The following is a 17745-nucleotide window of genomic DNA, read 5'->3' as shown; positions in this document are numbered from 1 at the left end:
CTTCTGTACATTTAGTGTTACCATAACCTCACACTGAAGCCTTGACTCTGACCTTCCTTTTGCCATATAGTTATCCTCATCTGTTTCTGGTAAATCAGAAAGATTGGGAAGTGTTGAAATATTGTGAGCAATTTCTAGCCTTTCACCTTAGTCAGATCAAAAGAGGATGAAACGGTGCATCGACTCCAAAAAGCTTTCCTCATTAGAAATTAGGAAGTAAAACCATTAGACACTGCCACGAGTGCTGCCAGAGATGAAAGCCAAGTTATGATACCAAATACTGAAGAGTTTAACTGATGTAGCAGTCCCCATTCAGGGTGACATAGATGCCTGTAAAGACGAAGAACACAGATGTGGAAGGAACAGGCCTTTAAGTGCTGCACGTCACCCCCTGAAACAGTCATGACACATAAGCACAGACGCTGCAGCGCAGGCCTGATACGTTCAGATGAACCAGCTGCCACAACAGCGGGGTTTGGGTGTAATGAGCTGAAGTGGTCAGCTGTAGCAGTGCATCTTCCACTTGTCCCTTGAGCATGCCCGATCTACTTTCTTGCTGGGGCATAAATTTGTGCATTGCTATTTGCTCTACAAGAGTTGAGTGAAAACGTCTTTGCTGTCCATGCTGCTCCTTGGGGCTGCTGGGGACGGAAAGGAATCCTTCTTGGAAGGGTCAGTCTGGCTCCTGGTAATACAGTGTGCATAGTGTATGGGTGCATAACAGCATCTGAACCTGGTGTTGTGTACAGCTGCTTGGAGCAGGGTAAGGTTAAGGCATCATCTAAAGCTCCAGCCATTATCTAGGGTGAAATACCCTTTCAAATAATCCTCTATCCCAATGACCCAACAGTGTTGTTGGGTTGAAATATAAACCTTTGCTATGAAAAGAGGTGTTTAAACTCAGTGATGTTCTCTTTAAATGCTGGACATATTGGATGTTAAAGACCAAGTTAGACATCCTATGCTGCCCTTAGGAGCAGCAGGAAGCAAGTAGCCCCACTAGACAGCTTGGCTTAACATTTGAAACCAGGTCAGCTGAGCTGCACTCTGGAGGTGCCCATTTTTCCTTTGGCTGTAGAGGCAGCCAGAAGGGACCTGGATATCTGACTTCAGATGCTAAAAGAAGAGGTAAAAACAATCCCCCCCGGAGTTGTTCTGGAGGCAAGATAGGGAAGAGTTGTCTGCTTTTGTGATGTATTGCCACTTTCTGATTCCCTTTTTAAAGGCTTGAAATGCAGGGCAGATTTCTTAAGCTGAGAAGGCACATTTCTGGAGAATCCAACTGTATTGTCAGTGTGAACTGAAGGGAGTTGAGTCGGCCAAAGAAAGTCCACAGGCTCTGGATTGCTAATGCCTGAATCTGTGCTGAGAAGAAAGGAGCTGGTTTTTTCTGTATAAAATCTTCTGCTGTTCCTAATGAATATTGTTGCCCATCCTTCCTGCTCCAACCTCTGCTTCCTTGGATAACTTTCATCTCTCATCCTACCAGGAATGGCATGGCTCAACAGTTCGTTCTGTAGGACATTGAGCTTGTGACTGTGAGCCTGACTCTCCCTGACTCAAAGGAAGGAAGCCAGCAGGAAAACTGACAAGTGGCTAAAGCCACAGCCTAAGATGCGAGAAAAACATTTCCCATGTGATTGCATGTTTACCCAGTGACTTCAGAAGTGCCACAAAGTCTTGATGTTTTGGCTCACTGTAGGCTGTTTTGGAGCGACCTGGGCACACTGGCGACTCAGCTGTATCACACTGAACCAGGCCTTGCGGTGCAGATATCTACTTTGCTGTGCCGGAGAAGGGAGGAAGACAGTTTTTGAAGATCGATGTATTAAAGATTGAGGCACTGACTGGGTGGCAGGTACCCAGATATGTAAAGGGGGAGACCAACTCCAGCAGAAGGAAGTGGGAGTCTTTTTGCTGGCCATACAGTAGGACAGGAAAGCCTGTTTATGAAGTCTGAGCGAATTGTTCCCTGTGTGTGATGCTGAGTTCTTTGGGCTGTGGTCACGCCTGTAACAACAACCGGATGTGGCAAAACCCAAAAGCATGAAACATCCCTGTTTGTCGCAGAAAGTACTGCGCAGACCCCAGGAGATCTGATGCTGAGCCCCAGGAGTGTGACGCAGGGGCTGTAAGGATGTACTCTTTTGTTTATTCTCAAGCTTGAACAGACCTGGTATCTAAGGATCCAACCTTACAACTCCAGAGGATAATGCAAGCAGTGCTCCTGTGGAAACACATCCCAAGAATCCTATGAACAGACTGGCTCGAAGGGCTTGGGGAAGTTGTTTGTCGATGGAAAAATCTAGCCAGTCGTTTCAGCTGCTGGTTATTTTGGAATAGTTTTCTTCTACACTGCCTTTGCCCTTGAATTGCCAGTATTTTTTGAAGGCTTAAACACCATTTTATTAAAAACAAAACAGTACACACAGGAAAAAAAACAAGACCCTTGAATGAACTATGGTGTTTGCCTGAAACTGCATTTTCTTCTTTTTTACCATTTTGCTCAGAGTATTGGAAATGTTGAATGTTAGTGCAAAACTGGTCTCCAGTTTTCTGGCTGGGATGATGAGCTGTGGAGGCGATTATTCCCCCCCACTAGTTGCGGATGCTGGAGGATATAGATAAGCCACTGCCATTTGACGGTGGCATTCATTTAAAGGTCTCTCTGCAATTGCCCATTCCAGCCTGCGATGCATCTGTGTTTTCATCCCCCATAGAGCAGCAAGGCACGGCTGTGCTGTTGGATCAACCTGCTCTAAGTCTCACAGAAGTCAGTGCTGAGATGGGATTAGACTTTGGGATGCCTGGTCCCACCACATCCTCTCCTGAGTCTCAGCGTCCCTGGAAAGCTGCTGCCACCGTGGGCATGCAGTCCTTGGGTAGCTGCTCTGATCTTGGCAATCGAGGCAGTAACAGCCAATCTCCCTATTTGCAGAGTGGATCATTAATTTTCAGTGAGTGCTATACAGTGCTGCAGGATATAGGATTTCCAATTCTAGTTCATTTCTAGTGAGGGTGTGTACTTGTGCCCTCAAAGGGTAAAAGTTGTTTTAAGTGTTGTCAAATAATGAGTCATCTCTGATTAATGTTTGACTGTGCAGGCAGCAGGCACTAGGACCTCTGGGATGCTGCATCTGCAGCCCTTACCAGAAGAGAAATCAGGAAATAACGCAGTCGCTCTTTCTGGGAGCATGCCCTTGACAGTAAAGCTTTGCTGCTCCATATGAAAGAGAATTTACTCTCCAGGAATTCAGGAATCTGAGTCCAGGATTAGCTGTGAGCCACCCTGAGACATCATTGCCCTGTATGGACATTGCTGGGAGGTAAGTGCAAGGATCTGTTAGAGTTGCTGAGAGCAGGTGACATGTTGTCGTGTCTGCTCTGCCAGTGGAGAGGGATGGATGTAGTGTTGTAGTGTTAAGAGCGTTGTGGTCAGTGGGGAAAATGGCCAGGTGTCACCTGTTTTTCAGCAAAAGAGCTGTACTTGCTGTTTGTCCAAGTGGCCCTTAGCATGGCCGAGTGTTTGTAAAAAAAGTTCTCGGGTTTGTGTTTCAAAGGTGCGTGCAGAATGCATCCGGCTCCGATTTCAGTGCAGAGGTGCAATCTGCCAATGCGTGTGTCCTCTCTTCTGCCACTGTGCCGTTGGGTCCTGGCAGCTCCTCAGCTGGCGTAACTCTGTGCACTGGAAACAATCCTCAACTCTCCAGTTCAGGGTTTGGATGGCTCCACCAAACCCCATCCTGTTTCTGTACTTCTCATCCTCATTGCAAATACTCAGGTTAACTGATCAAAAAAAAGTGTAGAACAGCTCCAAAATGCAGAAGGGGGCAAATATCTCCTCCCAGGCTTTCTGCCCATGCATCCTGCTTGTGGGACCGTTCATTCCAGTGATAGGAACCGCATGGACCAAATATCTTCAAGAACAAATAGTTGCTTTAGGACAAGGCCTGTGAATGTCACCAGGGGGAAGGTGATTCCCTGCCATTGCCCGCTGGTGGCTGGGTGGAGGCACTGGCCGGTTTCCAGGCTCTGCCAGCGGCAGGTATCCATGTGAGGGTGCATGTCTGGCACTCCAAGCCCTAGTGCCAGCTGGGCAGAAGAGAAGCCAGGCCCTTGGGCACTCAAACTGGAGGATCTGTCCCTTCCAGGCACCACCTGCTCTCTGCACACAGGGGCAGGACCGAGCAAACAGTTGCTGCTTTTCACCAGAAATTACTGTCCTGGAGCAGCAGAAAATGAGGGACCAACTGTAAGAGCTGCTGTCAGCCTTCCTGGCTCAGCCAGCATGTCCCTCCTCGTACCAGGGTGTACCGTGGCAAGGGGTATGGAGCGGACCGTGTCCTTAAGCTCTGTGCCCTTGAGAGCCTCACCCATCCTGGAAGTGAGCTGAGCTGCACCCAGTCACATCAGACTTTGGCTGTGCCTGCCAGGGAGCAGGCACGGAGTGGCTGCCTTTGCATCTCTAAGTCTACCAAGATAATACATGTGGCACGGATGGGCTGCAGGATGGGAGGATGTCTGTGCTAGCTAACAGTGGTTTCTGGAACAGATAAAACTGCTGCCTGCTAATATTAACCTTGCAACAGCTGCAGTTGTCCCTTTTTTGTTGTTGTTCTGGATAGGGGCTGGCACGGTAAGTCCTCAGATCCTCGCCGTCATGGAGACAGGCTGGGGTTTACCACTGGTGATGCAGAGGAGTGACCGTGACTCACCTTCCAAAAGAGGAATAGAGCAAAGACTGTCATCTCTGCTCGAAGGAGCTGAGTGAGCCTCCACAGGTCTCCCAGCCCAGCAGAGCTGGGAAGACATTGTCCTGCTCTGGGTAGAAGTTTCCAAGACCAACAGTGGGGTTTCCTGAGAGTGGTGCAGTCAGTGCTGGGTCCCAGCCCTGCATTGCCCTGCCCAGGCTCTCATGTTCACTGAGCACCAAGCTAACCAGTGTATGAATGAAATCACCTCTCCCCCTCCTCAGACGTTTCTCTTCTCTGGAAGCTGATGCTTCCCTGGCCGTTTTGAGGTCTTGGAAACAGAGAGGAGCACCGAGCTGCTGGGATAGCTTCACACTATCTAGTTCCATGGTACAAAGGAGCAAGGTGGGCACAAAGCAGCTTCACTGATGTGGGTCTCATCGGATGGCATCTTTGGCAAAGCTGAAGAGCGTGAGCTGCAAGCACTGAGAAATCCCACCCTCCTTTAGAAAAGGAAAGAAAGCATCTGCTGTCCAGTGGCAGAGAGGAATTTCAACTGCAAAATGAATCTGGAGGAAGGGTGCTGAAATCAGACCAAAACTTACAGAAGCCATGACTTGACTTTTAAGAGCGTGGTAGGTTTGGGATCATGCCATGGTATGGGGATGCATGGCAGATCAGGCAGTACCACACAGGCTTGGTGTCAGCGACCCAGTGGGTGGGCTGTCCCCCCTCCAGCCCCCTGTGCTGCTAAGGCAGCAGGAGAGGATTTGTCCACCAAGTCCCACCATTCACAATTTCATTTGTTCAAGGAATTAGTGGATGGAACCCTTTGGGAAAACGCCCTCAGGGATAAAGGAGCTGAACAGAGCTGGTAGCTCTTTAAGGACATTTTTCTTCCAAAGCAAGAGCTCTCAATTCCAGTATGTTAAAAAAGTCGGGCAAGGAAGGCAGGAAACCAGCATGGCTCGGTAAGGACCTCCTGGTCAAACCAAAGTGTAAGAAGGAGATGTACAGGCAGTGGAAGCAGAGACGCGTATCCTAGGAAGACTATAGGAAGGGTGTGTAGGGGTGGGATCAGGAAAGCTAAGGCACAGTTGGAGTGGAATTTGGAAATGGATGCAAAGAATAATAAGGGCCTCTACAGGTACATTGGCCAGAAAAGGAAGGTTAAAGAAAATGTGTTCTCCCCCTTAAATAAGACGGGAGTGCTGGTGACAAACAACATGGAGAAGGCTGAGGTACTCAACTCCCCCCCCCTCAGTTTTCAATGGTAATCTCTCTTCCCATGTGTCTCAAGCCCCGGAACCTCAAGGCAGGGACTGGGGGAACAAAGTCCCTCACATTGTAGGAGAAGATCAGGTTCAAGACCACCTGAGGAACCTGAACATACCTAAGTCTACAGGATCCAACAAGATGCAGCCCACGGTCCTGAGGGAATTGGCTGATGTAGCTGCCAAGCCACTCTGTATCATATTTAAAAAGTTGTGGCAGTCAGGCAAAGTTCCCAGAGACTGGAAAAAGGGAAACACCACACCCACTTTTTAAAAGGAGGACCCTGGAAACTACCAACCAGTTGGCCTCACTTCACTGCCTGGTAAGAACATGGAGCAGATCCTCCTGAAAGATATGTCAAAACTCTTGGAAGACAGGGAGGTCATTCGAGACAGCCAGCATGGCTACACCAAGGGCAAGCCGAGCCTGATTAATCTAGCAACCTTCTATGGTGGAGTGACTGTATCAGTGGACCAGTGAAGAGTTACAGATGTCATCTACCTGGACTTCTGTAAGGTGTTTGATATGGTCCCCCACAACATTTTTACCTCTAAATTGGAGAGATACGGGTTTGAGGATGGACTGTTAGATGATAAAGAATTGGCTGGATGGCCACCTCCAAAGAGTTACAGTCAATGGCTCAATGTCCAAGTGGAAAGCAGTAACAAGTGTCCCTCAAGGGTCCATAATTTAATATCTTAATCAGTGGCACGTACAGTGGGATTTAGTGGACCCTCAGCAAATCTGCAGATGAGACCAAGCTGAGTGGTGCAGTTGATTCACTTGGGGGAGGGGATGCCATCCAGAGGGACCTGGACAAGCTGGAGGAGTGGGCCAACGTGAAACTCTTGAAGTTCAAGAAGGCCAAGTGCAAGGTCCTGCGCCAGGGTTGGGGCAATCCCCAGTATCAGTACAGAATGGGGAATGAATGGATTGAGAGCAGCCCTGCAGAGAAGGACTTGGGCATACTGGTGGTTGACAAAGTGGATGTGAGCCAGCGATGTGCACTCGGAGCCCAGAAAGTCAACTGTATCCTGGGCTGCATCACAAGCAGCGTGGCCAGCAGGTTGAGGGAGGTGATTCTGCCCCTCTGCTCTGCTCTGGTGAGACCCCGTCAGGAGCACTGTATCTAGCTCTGGGGCCCCCAGTATAAGTAAGACATGGACCTGTTAGAGTGGGTCCAGAGGAGGCCGTGGAAATGATCCAAGGGCTGGAACACCTCTCCTATGGAGAAAAGCTGAGAGAGTTGGGGTTGTTCAGCCTGAAGAGAATGCTCTGGGGACATCTTACCACAGCCTTACAATATATAAAGGGGGCTTACAAGAAAGACAGAGAAAGACTTTTTACCAGGGCTTATAGTGACAGGACAAAGGGCGATGATTTTAAACTGAAGGGGAGTGGATTTAGCTTGGACATGAAGAAATGTTTTATGATGAGGGTAGTGAGACCGTGGAACAGGTTGCCCAGGGAAATTGTGGCTACCCCACCCCTGGAAGTGTTCAAGGTCAGGTTGGACAGGGCTCTGAGCAACCTGATCCAGTGGGAGATGTCCCTGCTCACAGCAGGGGGCTTGGAACTAGATGATCTTTAAAGGTCCCTTCCAACCCACACCGTTCTATGAGTCTACAATCCTCCCCTGGAGGTGACACTGGGGATTAAGGGCTACAGGAGAAGAAGATGCGCAATTTTGAATTAGAAAGTAGTCACGTGCAGCCCAGCATGACAAGTTGGTGGCAGGGGGAGCACAGGGACCTTGCACGATCATCCCACAGTCAGCGGATGTGACAATCTCGCCTCAGCCCAGCCTTGCCCGTCAGCATCCCTCCTGCGGCAGGCAGCCCCCGCATCAGTCCCACGTCAGCGTCGGTGGGGCCCTGCAGTGGGTGCCTCTTGTGGCCCTGATGACTTGGAGCTGCTGAAACAGGCGGTGAAAAAACAAGTTCCTGGTAAAAACTCATTCCACCCCCACAGCCGCAGCGATGGGCTCCTGTCATGCCAGCAGTACCGGTGGGCAGTGGAGCACATCTTTGGATTCCAAGGCAGGGAGAAGGGGCAGGGGCCAGGACAGCTGGGTCCTGCTCCCACCTGGGTTTTTTGGCATCGGAGTGTCCCCGGGGTACAGCCAGCGTGGGCAGGGTTTGCAGCCTTCTCTAAGCCTTTTTCTCCATTTTGTGGCACAGGACTGCCCTGTGTGATGGACAAGCTTGCCAGGACCTGCACTGGCCAGAAGAGCCTATGGGGACAGCAGTGGTGGCCTGGGATGGGGCCAGCTCAGCCCCATCCCTCCCCAGCCCCCTTTGATTTCTTCTCTGCAGGTAGCAGCAGGAGAGGACAGGGAGTCCCTGATGCGCTGACGGCTGACCATGTCTGGGGTGAGTGGGGCTGCCACAGGGATGCCAGCACTTCCCCTGCCGACATTGGGGTGACGCGTCTCCCCCAGGACCACAGTGGGGTGGAGGAGGGCTCACGCCCAGTGCGCCTTGTCCCCAGCCAGGGCTTCGGATGGTCCTTGGGGCTGACCCCAATGGCTGTGGGAGGCGGAGGGGGGCCAGCTCTCACTGTCCCTGCTGATGCTGTCTTCTCCCTTGCAGAAACACTGGCCCCCTGGGACGCAGTGCGTCGCCAAGCACGACCACACCAAGCCCAAGGCCCAGGAGCTGGCCTTCCGCAAGGGCGACGTGGTCACCATCATCGAGGCCGTGGAGGTGAGCCTGATGGGTGCTCGGGGGACGCGCTGCTCTAGAAGGGCATGGAGGGGGTGGGACCCTAGTGCCATCAGCTGAGCTGCCAGAGTCAGCCCCCCCAGTTCCCAGCAGGATCCCCCCTTTCTTCCCTTGCTCTGAGACCCTCTTGCCCCCAGGGCAAGGGCTGCTACCGTGCCAGACACAATGAGACGGGACAGGAGGGGCTGCTGGCGGCCAGCGCGCTGCGGGAGCGCGGTGCCATCCGCGTCGACCCCAAGCTCAGCCTCATGCCGTGAGTACAGCTGGGGTGAGGACCCGGGGGGGGTCAGGAGCCCAGCTGAGCCCCTGGGAGCTGCGACAGCAGATGAGTCCAGCACGTTTCCCCCCAGCCAGGTTTTGGGTGGGCAGGTGGGGGCAGAGCAGCCCGTAGCCGTGCTCTGGCGATGGAGGAATCTGCTGGGGCCAGCGCCTGGCTTTAAAGACCCCCAGTTGTGCCCACCCAGCTTGGATGGACCTCATGGGGATGGGTTTTATGCAATGGGGTCTATGTAGATTTGGTGGGGGCTCTGCTGTCCCTGTCTTGCTGCTGGCGCTGGGGGAAGCCCGCCAGCATGGCCCTTCTCCCCAATGCCCCTCTCCCCAGCTGGTTCCATGGGAAGATCTCGGGGGTGCAGGCGGTGCAGGAGCTGCAGCCCCCTGAGGACGGGCTGTTCCTGGTGCGTGAGTCTGTCCGGCACCCCGGTGACTACGTGCTGTGTGTGAGCTTCGGCAAGGAGGTGATCCACTACCGCGTGGTGCATGAGGAGAACACACTCAGCATCGATAGCCAGCAGTACTTCTCCAACCTCATTGACATGATCGAGGTGAGGGCCCTCGCCCCGGGCAGTGAGCCCCGCCAGTGCTGGATCAAGGGCGAGAAACTCATGGGGTCACACGGAGCAGTGGCAGGTCCCTGTCCCTTTCTCCTGTGGGTTTTCATTGGATTTCGTTACCTGGTGTAATTTTCTGTCCCTGCCAAAGGCTCATGGTTCCCACTCAGTTTGGGATGCAATGGACAGATCTGGGATGCCCCAGGCATGTCCTCTGCTGTGAACCAGCCATGCCGGCAGCAGCCCTGGTCCCCTGCCCAGGGCCACATTTCCCCCCATCCCTGCTCATTCGGTGCTTCGCACAGCAGCGGGGCTCAGGGCATTTTGGAAAATGAAGATCCCGGCAGCCTCTGCTACCCCTGGACGAGGTCTGAGCCCCGCCGAGGCTTTGAGGCGTTTTGCCGTGTTTGTCTCCCTTCCGAGCCCCTCTCTCGCCTGCTGACCCCGTGGGGCTCCTGGGCTGCCCTGTTAGCTCTCACCCTTCCAGCAAGCTCTTCCTCAAGGTCCATCTTCACCCTGTCTCATAGCTGCTGCCTGTCTCCTCTCCAGGGGGTTGCACTCTCATATGTTTTCCTCATTTAGACACAACTTCTGCTTTCGGGTGGGTCCTTTCCCCTTTCAGCTGCCCTGGCCCCGCTCTGTAACCACACTGGCCGTCCTGCTGCTTCCGCTCAAGTCACCTCTGCAAACCACCCTTGGCTGCTGCTGCAGCGCCTGTCAGGGGTTTTAACCCCATCGGCTGCTGTCTGGCTCACCGGTAGCATCCTATATCACCCATGGTCCATCACGGTGTTTCCCTGGCTGTGCCCGGAGGGGAGCAGGGCTGAGACGTGGGCTGCAAATTGCAGCACTGGGGAAAAAACAGCATTTTGTGCTGTCCGAGCTGAAGGGGCTCGGGTGGCGATGGTGGTGGGGTCCCACGGAGCATTCCACAGCCATTTCATGGCTCCATGCCCTGAGCTTGGGGTAAGAGATGGCATCACCGCACCGCCTCTGTCTTTTCATCCCTTGGCAGCACTACATGAAGGAGCAGGGAGCCATCTGCACCAAGCTGGTGAAGCCCAAACCGAAAACCGGGATGAAGTCAGCCGAGGAGGAGTTGGCGAAAGGTAGGCGATGGCGGCAGAAGGTCACGGACTGGATTTTGGGTACAAGGCAGCACGGCCCCACTGGCGGCCCCTGCTAACATACCCTTGTGCCTGTGCTCAGCTGGTTGGTTGCTGAACCTGCAGCACCTCACCCTGGGAGACCGCATCGGGCAAGGCGAGTTCGGAGGTAGGTGAAAAGATGGGGTTGGAGGTTCCCTGGCCACAGGCTTCCCCAAATGGCACCCCCTCATGTCCCCTCCCCATCCCATGGCATGGGGGGTTCAGCTTGGGATGGGGGGGGTCAGGTGTGGGGCTGAGCCTGACACCCCATGTTCCCTCCCAGATGTCCTGCAGGGCGAGTATATGGGGCAGAAGGTGGCTGTGAAGAACATCAAGTGCGACGTGACCGCCCAGGCCTTCCTTGCCGAAACGGCTGCCATGACGTGAGTGACCTGTGGGAGGATGTGGCCCAACCCTGCCCCATGACCCGGGGATGAACAGGCACCCCCTTGACCCGGATCCGCTCCATTTCAGGAAGGTCCGGCACAAAAACCTGGTGTGTTTGCTTGGTGTGATCCTGCACAACGGCCTCTACATTGTCATGGAGTTCATGAGCAAGGTCAGAGCACCCAGCTGGTTCTTGGCCAGCGGGACCCATCACTGCTTAGATTTGGGGACAAAATCCCCATTTGGGGGCTGACTTGGATGGGTGCCGGGTGTTGCAGCCCCCACGGGAGGCAAAGTCTCAGGGCAGCCTCATCCCGTTGGCCCTTATGTGTTTCTCCTCCTCTATCAGGGCAACCTGGTGAACTTCTTGCGCACACGGGGCCGGGCGCTTGTCCCAACCCAGCAGCTCCTCCTGTTTGCTCTGTAAGTCCATCTCCCTCCCTCTGAGCTGGGGACTGGTGCTCTGCCACCAGTGACACCGTGCGTGTGACACCGTGCTCTGCCTCACTTGGCTGTGGCAGGGACGTGGCTCAGGGCATGGACTACCTGGAGTCCAAGAAGCTGGTGCACAGGGACCTGGCTGCCCGCAACATCCTCATCTCTGAGGAGAACGTGGCCAAAGTGAGCGATTTCGGCTTGGCGCGGGTCAATCCCAAGGGTGCGGACACCACTTTGCTGCCCGTGAAGTGGTCGGCCCCGGAGGCCCTGAAACACAATGTGAGTGATGGTGGGAAGGGAGGGGGGGCTGGGCAGTCCTCCCAAAGCAGCTCACCCCCTTGGGTCCCCCCTGCTTGTCCCCCCTCCCGCCAACCCATCCATGCCACATGGTGGCTTCTGGCACATTCAGCCCTGCATCTCCTGAAGTTCAGGCTCTGTCCTGACCAGTCCTTGCCCTGGTACGTAGCTGGAATTGGGGCAGCTCCGGCGGGATGCGGCAAGATGGACCCAAGGCCATGCGGGTGATGGGAGGGGAGGGGGTTCGCACCCCGGGGAGCTGGGGGTGGTGGGAGGCAGGCGCTGTCTCCTGTCTTGCTCTCAGGGAGGGATGGGTGCCCAGCATGGCCCCTGGCCGGCTTCAGCTACCCCTCCTCCTGCTGCTGCAGAAATTCTCCTCCAAGTCGGACGTGTGGAGCTATGGGATCCTCCTGTGGGAAACCTTCTCCTTCGGACGGGCGCCATACCCCAAACTGGTGAGTGCTGTGCTGGGGGACGCCGCAGGTCACACCCCGCTGGCACCGATGGGACGGGGACATCCCATGTCCGCTGGCCAGGGTGAGCCCCTGCCAGGGGGGGAAGGGGAGATCCCAGCTGGCTTCTCCATCCTGCCAGAGCCTGAAGGAGGTGATGGAGCTGCTGGAGCAGGGTTACCGCATGGAGCCCCCCGAGGGCTGCCTGCCCGCCGTCTATGCCCTGATGAAGAGCTGCTGGGAGCTGGAGCCGGGCAAGCGGCCATCCTTCAAGAAAATCACAGAGAAGCTGCAGAAGGAGCTGAAGCACCTCAGGGATGTTTAACCCCTGTCCTGTTCCTGGGATCCATGGCCAGAAGCCCCCCCCGGACCCGCCGGGGTTGTGAGCGGCATGGCAAAGGGTGGACCATGGCACCGCTCTCTCCCTGTGGAGATGGGGCAGCATTTGGGGGGGGTCTCTCCTACAATGGGGCGCCCAAAGAGGAGGCAACAACCTCCCCCCATCCTGGCATGGGTCCTTCTTCCCACCACACATCCCAGAGAAGGTTCCCATGGGGTTGATCTCCCTTGACCTGCTGGGGAGGGGAGAGCAGCCCCCAAGGGGGTCCATGCCCCACACACCCCGCACTCAGCCCCGGACAGCACGTGCTGGACGTGGGGGTCCTTTCAAGCTGCCCCTCCCGGTGACAGGGGACAGGACAGGACATGTCCACTTGTTGGAGGATGAAACCCCAACCCCACCGCAGCCCCGCTCCAGCCACCCAGCCCCGCGCGGGGATGCTGGGTGCAGCCAGCTAAACCACACAGATTTGGGCTTTTTGATTAAACCAAAGAAATTAGTTAAACAGCATCTTTAAGTCTCTGGGCTCAAATTAGGCCTATCCCTCACTTGGGGCCTGGCAAAGCACAGCGAAAGGCTTGGGGGGTGCCCAGGAGCTCCAGCCCTCAGACCCCCCCACGCGCAGCCCGGCCCCTCTCCCCTTGGGGCTCTGCGCAGCCGGGGATTATTCTTTTAATCAGAGTCTGTATGGGAATTGCTTGCATATAGATTACGGGAGCAGGGCACGTCCTCCAGCAGCAGGAAGCCCCTGGCCCCGCCAGCTCCCAAGCAATCTCAACGTCTCGGTGGAGCTGGGATTAACGGGGGCATGGGGCCGCACGCGCGCGCGTGTGTGTGTTTGTGTGTGTGCGCCCGCCCGCCGCCTCGTCTTCCTTCCAGTCCTTTGACCCTCGATTGGGTTTTTTCAGCTAATCCTCTTGTGTCTCCTCTGCACCGACTTCTTGCGTCTCCAACCCCCCTGTGCCAGTGTGGGTGGCTTTAGGTGCCCACGGTGCAAGCTCCCCCCAACAGGATTTGGCCCTGCGGGTGCTGCCCTCCATCGGGGCCCGTGCAATGGGGGGGTCTTTCAGCCCAATCCAGGGTGCACTGGCGCTCAACGGCCCCTTCCACTTCTCCATCACCCTGATGAGGCAGCACCCCATTGTCCCCCTGCGCCACCGTCCCCCTGCACTGCTGTCCCCCCCCAAGCACCCTTGGGTGCAGCGAGCAGCACGGGAAGGTCTTTCCACCCTGGTGGCTTCCCCTCCTAATGCCTTAATCCGCCCCTGATCCGCGGTGCCCCTGGGGCAGCCGGTCCCGCTGACCTTGCAGGCGCTGGCCCCAGGGAAGGGACTCGGCGGCACCGGGCACTGTGGAGCACGGGCTGCCACAGCCACCCACCCATGGCCTCCTTCTTCACGGCCGCCCTGAAGAGCTTTCAGAGGGGTGAGGAGGAGCCGCCCAAGGGACCCCCCAATGATGGCAAGGTGGCCACACTGCCCAACGGCATGGCCCGCGAGGAGTTTGAGGAGTACCAGCAGCAGCTGCTGGAGGAGAAGTAAGGTTTTGCCGGTGCTGGGGGGTCATTGGGGTCCCCCAGGCACCAGGACTGGGATCCTACCCGCTGTGGGCTGTCCCCAGGGTGGGACAGGGATAGAGAGGCAGCCGGGGCAAGGGACAGGGGCAAAGCGGGTGCCCTTTGGTGCCTTTCCCCACAGCACGGGAGGTTCCCTATGGGTGCTGGCACGGGGCAGGGACAGTGGCTCGGTGCACCGTAGGTGACAAGGGGCACCCCTGGGCGTCAGCGCCCGAGAGCGGTGGGTGTCTGGTGCCAGCCCAGCACCCGTGGAGCTGAGGGACAACAGGGGCCAGCATGGGGTTGCTTTATGGTCCCACCTCCCTGGGTCGGGGTGCTGTGGGGACCCAGTGGCCCAGCATCGGGGAGCTGAGAGGCCACAGGAGGAGCAAGTCCCTCCAACGGGCACCTTCGCTGAGCATCCCTGCTGGGGTTGGAGGGGTAGGATGTGGTCCCTGCCCCCAGGTCCCCATTGCAACCCTCCTGTGGATATTTGCACCCCCTTCTTCTCCCGCCCCGGCCTGGGGCTGGCACAGCCATGCTGCTGCCAGAGCACTGGGGCGATGCCAGGGGTGGGGGGCAGTTCTGGCAGGGGGCTTGGTGAGGTGGGGGGTGACAGTGTGGGTGCCTGCTGCTGCAGGATCGAGCGGGACAAGGCCTTTGTGCGGAGGAAGGCAGAACGGGCCACTGTACGGATGCACCTGCGGGACAAGTACCACCTGGCCCAGGTAAGGACCAGCCCGCCTGTGGTGGGACCTCAGGGGTCTTCCCCCAGCTCCTCCAGCCCCCGGGACAGCCCCAGGCCAGGCGGCTGCCAGGCCTCCCCCAGGAGGGGAGAGGATTCCTGAAGAGGGCAGCAAACGGCCGCTGTCTCCATCCGTCCTGTCCGTCCACGTGTCCGTCCAGCCGTCCAAATGTGGAACCGGGCAATGCCAGCGTCCCCCTGGCATCCCCAACAACTCAACAGTGCCCAGCTGGCCCTGAGGGACCTGCCGTCCCTCTGACCCCCACCCCATGGCTGGTGGGTGCCTGGTGGGTAACCCCGATGCCATCTCCCATCCGTGTGCAGGACGAGCGGGATGATGCTCAACTGCACATTGCTGGCGGCACGGTGGAGCTGCCGCAGGAGCTGGCTGCCATGGTGCACAGCGAGGAGGAAGAGGAGGAGGAGGAGGATGGCGGTGCCAGGGCCTTTGCCTTCCTGACAAAGCTGCGGGAGGTTGACCTGCCAGCGCTGCGGGACCGCGCGTTGGGCAGCGTGGACGAGGTGAAGGAGAAGTGCACCCTGATGTAGCATCGCTGCCCACCCTGTTGGTGGGTGACACTGGCAGCGTTGGTGCTCAGCCCCTGCTGCCCCCCCCGGGAGTGATGGGATGTGGGTGGGGGTCCCAATATACGCACTGGAGGGGGGGATTCCTCCCCAAAATCATTCCCTGTTGCTTTTCTGGGGTGCTCTGCGTGGGTGCTGGGATGCAGGACACCTGGGTCCCCTCTAGCTGTGCTGGCCAAGCCCGTCCCTGCAGTGCCCCTGGTGTGAGCCCCTGGACGGGGCCAGTGGTGGTCCCTGATGCTCCATCACCCCCAGGAACCAGCCCAGGAGCCTCACACACCATTTGGCTCAATAAACATGGCTTTTACTGGCACCAGTCTGGTTTTCCTGCCGTACCCCTTGTCTGCACGAACCCTGTCCTGGGCGGGAGGAGGACACGATGACACCGCTGCAGCAGAACTGCCCCTAGTGCCCCCAAGCCAGCACCCAGCCCATTATGCTCAGCTGCCAGATCCATCCCCCCATTCTGCAGCATCCCCCAGGCACGGCTGCACCCCAGTGGTGCACGGAAGCCAGCGGGACCCAGTGCCCCCCCTCGGGGCATTCCTTGGGGGTAGCACTGGCAGGGGTTGTGGTAGCATTAAACCTGCCCTCGAGCATCCCCCTGCCACAGGGTCCCTTTGGCCGGGGCCGGGGTGCCCCGCTGCCTCTTGCCCCTCCAGGGACTTGCTCCCTGCTCCTGGGTGTTCGGCAGTGGCACTGGCTTAAACGCCGCCACGCCGGAAGGCTGGGGGCTGCTGAGATCACTAATACCTGCCTATTTTAGCGAGGTCTAATCTGCCTGAGTAGCCTGTCCCCGAGGACTAAGCTAGCTGAACCTTTGTAAAATGTACCGCCAGCGCTGGCCCCAACGGCACGTCCCCGCTGGAGCAGGAGCCGCCGGGGGAGTCACGCTGTGTTTGCATGAAAGAAAGGACGCGCTGAGCCCCCTCCATCCTCCCCACGCTGGGGCCATCTGCTCCAGAAAGGCCAGCGGGGACGGCCCTGCCCTGGGCTGCCCACGACTGCGGCAGTGGGGCTGGGAGGGAGCAACCGAATCCAGCGCAGGTGGGGTGGGAGTTGTGTCACGGAGTTCACTCATCGCTGTCACAAGAGCCACAGGTCTCAGCCACCCTGGCTGGAGTACCCAGAGCTGCAGGAACTCCAGCAAGAAAGTCCCTGGGTGCATGAGGTGCTCGGTTCCCCCCGGGTACCCACCCCTCCAGGTACCAGTCAAGGGGCTGGTGACTGCTGGAGCATCCCAGGGAGTGTGTGACAGGCACATCAGGGCTTGGTACCTGGGAGCCTCCTCGTGTTTGGTGGCCCTGCTGTACCTGCTGTGCCTGCTGTCCCTGCCGTTGTTACCATTCCTGCTTGCCAGCCTTTCTTCAGAACTTGCAAAATCTCCCATTTAGGCACAAAAATCCACCTGTGCTGCATGGGATGGGGCCGTCCATGTCCCCACCGGTTGCTCGGCCAGGTCCCTGATGGGGTGGCAGCAGCCGTGGCCCCCGGCACAGCCCCGTTCCCACCCCACATTCTCACTCTCCCCAGGGCTGGGGCTCGACGCTGAGTGCCAGAGGCCGGGATGGTGGCATCGAAGTCCCCAACGTGCCCTGTCACGGCAGGTTCCTCCATCCCCGCTCTGTACCGGGGCCTCATCCCACCCTGACAGGCAGCCCTGCTCCCAATGCTCCCAGTGGGACTGCGCGGGAGCTCCCAGTGCTGGCTGGGATTCGGGTCAGGACCCTCCACCAGGTCTCCTTAGCTAATCGTCCTGCCCCCCCCCGCCCTCCCCATGCTGCCACCTGCCTTCCACTCAGCACCCTTTTGGGTCACCCCTGCCGCCTCCCCGCCTGCCCAAGGCCTCTTAATGAACTAAAAAAGTGATAAATCCTCGGCCGAGCTGGTCACGTGAGGCCGGTGGCCCCCGGCCGCCCCCCGGTCCGACCCCCGCCTCCGGCCCCACCGCCCCGGTAAGCTGACGCAGCGTCTCTAAGCGTTAGCAGCTTTGCCTGCTAATAGGATTAGGGAGGTTTAAAACTGTCATTTGAGTGAACTAAACCCCCTGATACTCTGCATTGCACCTTCTTAACCAATTTGCCTTCAATTAGGGTAATTGGGAAACTAGCAAAGAAGTATAGCATTAATATTTTAAAGTGATGAAGCGATTACGGGCCTTGGACGAGGAAGCAAATCAATTTGCTATCTGCTCCTAAAAGGCAATTATAATCATTTGGCAAATAAGCCTGCTGGCCTCCCCCCTCCCCGTGCGAGCCAACACCTTAAGGCGGCCAGCG

General features: G+C 56.8%; 2 protein-coding genes across 2 annotated transcripts; both read left to right on the top strand.

The window, feature by feature from the left end:
• Positions 1 to 1041: 1041 nt before the first annotated feature.
• MATK (megakaryocyte-associated tyrosine kinase) lies at positions 1042 to 12708 on the top strand. Its single transcript, XM_052801468.1, has 13 exons — positions 1042 to 3326; positions 8282 to 8338; positions 8558 to 8671; positions 8827 to 8942; positions 9294 to 9513; positions 10535 to 10628; positions 10729 to 10794; positions 10951 to 11050; positions 11142 to 11226; positions 11404 to 11477; positions 11576 to 11771; positions 12158 to 12244; positions 12384 to 12708. The coding sequence occupies exons 2-13, from the start codon at positions 8330 to 8332 to the stop codon at positions 12564 to 12566; spliced, it is 1344 nt and encodes a 447-aa protein (XP_052657428.1). The 5' UTR covers positions 1042 to 3326; positions 8282 to 8329; the 3' UTR covers positions 12567 to 12708.
• A 92-nt stretch (positions 12709 to 12800) lies between these two features.
• Positions 12801 to 15779, top strand: LOC128148067 (complexin-3-like). Its single transcript, XM_052801471.1, has 3 exons — positions 12801 to 14118; positions 14777 to 14864; positions 15206 to 15779. Exons 1-3 carry the CDS (start codon positions 13964 to 13966, stop codon positions 15428 to 15430), a joined length of 468 nt encoding a protein of 155 aa, XP_052657431.1. The 5' UTR covers positions 12801 to 13963; the 3' UTR covers positions 15431 to 15779.
• The last annotated feature ends 1966 nt before the right edge of the window (positions 15780 to 17745 follow it).

The sequence above is a fragment of the Harpia harpyja genome, chromosome 11, assembly GCF_026419915.1.
Source record: "Harpia harpyja isolate bHarHar1 chromosome 11, bHarHar1 primary haplotype, whole genome shotgun sequence".
Classification (NCBI taxonomy): Eukaryota; Metazoa; Chordata; class Aves; order Accipitriformes; family Accipitridae; genus Harpia; species Harpia harpyja.
The sequence above is the reverse complement of the archived record's forward strand: the minus strand, read 5'-3'. Positions and strand labels throughout refer to the sequence as shown.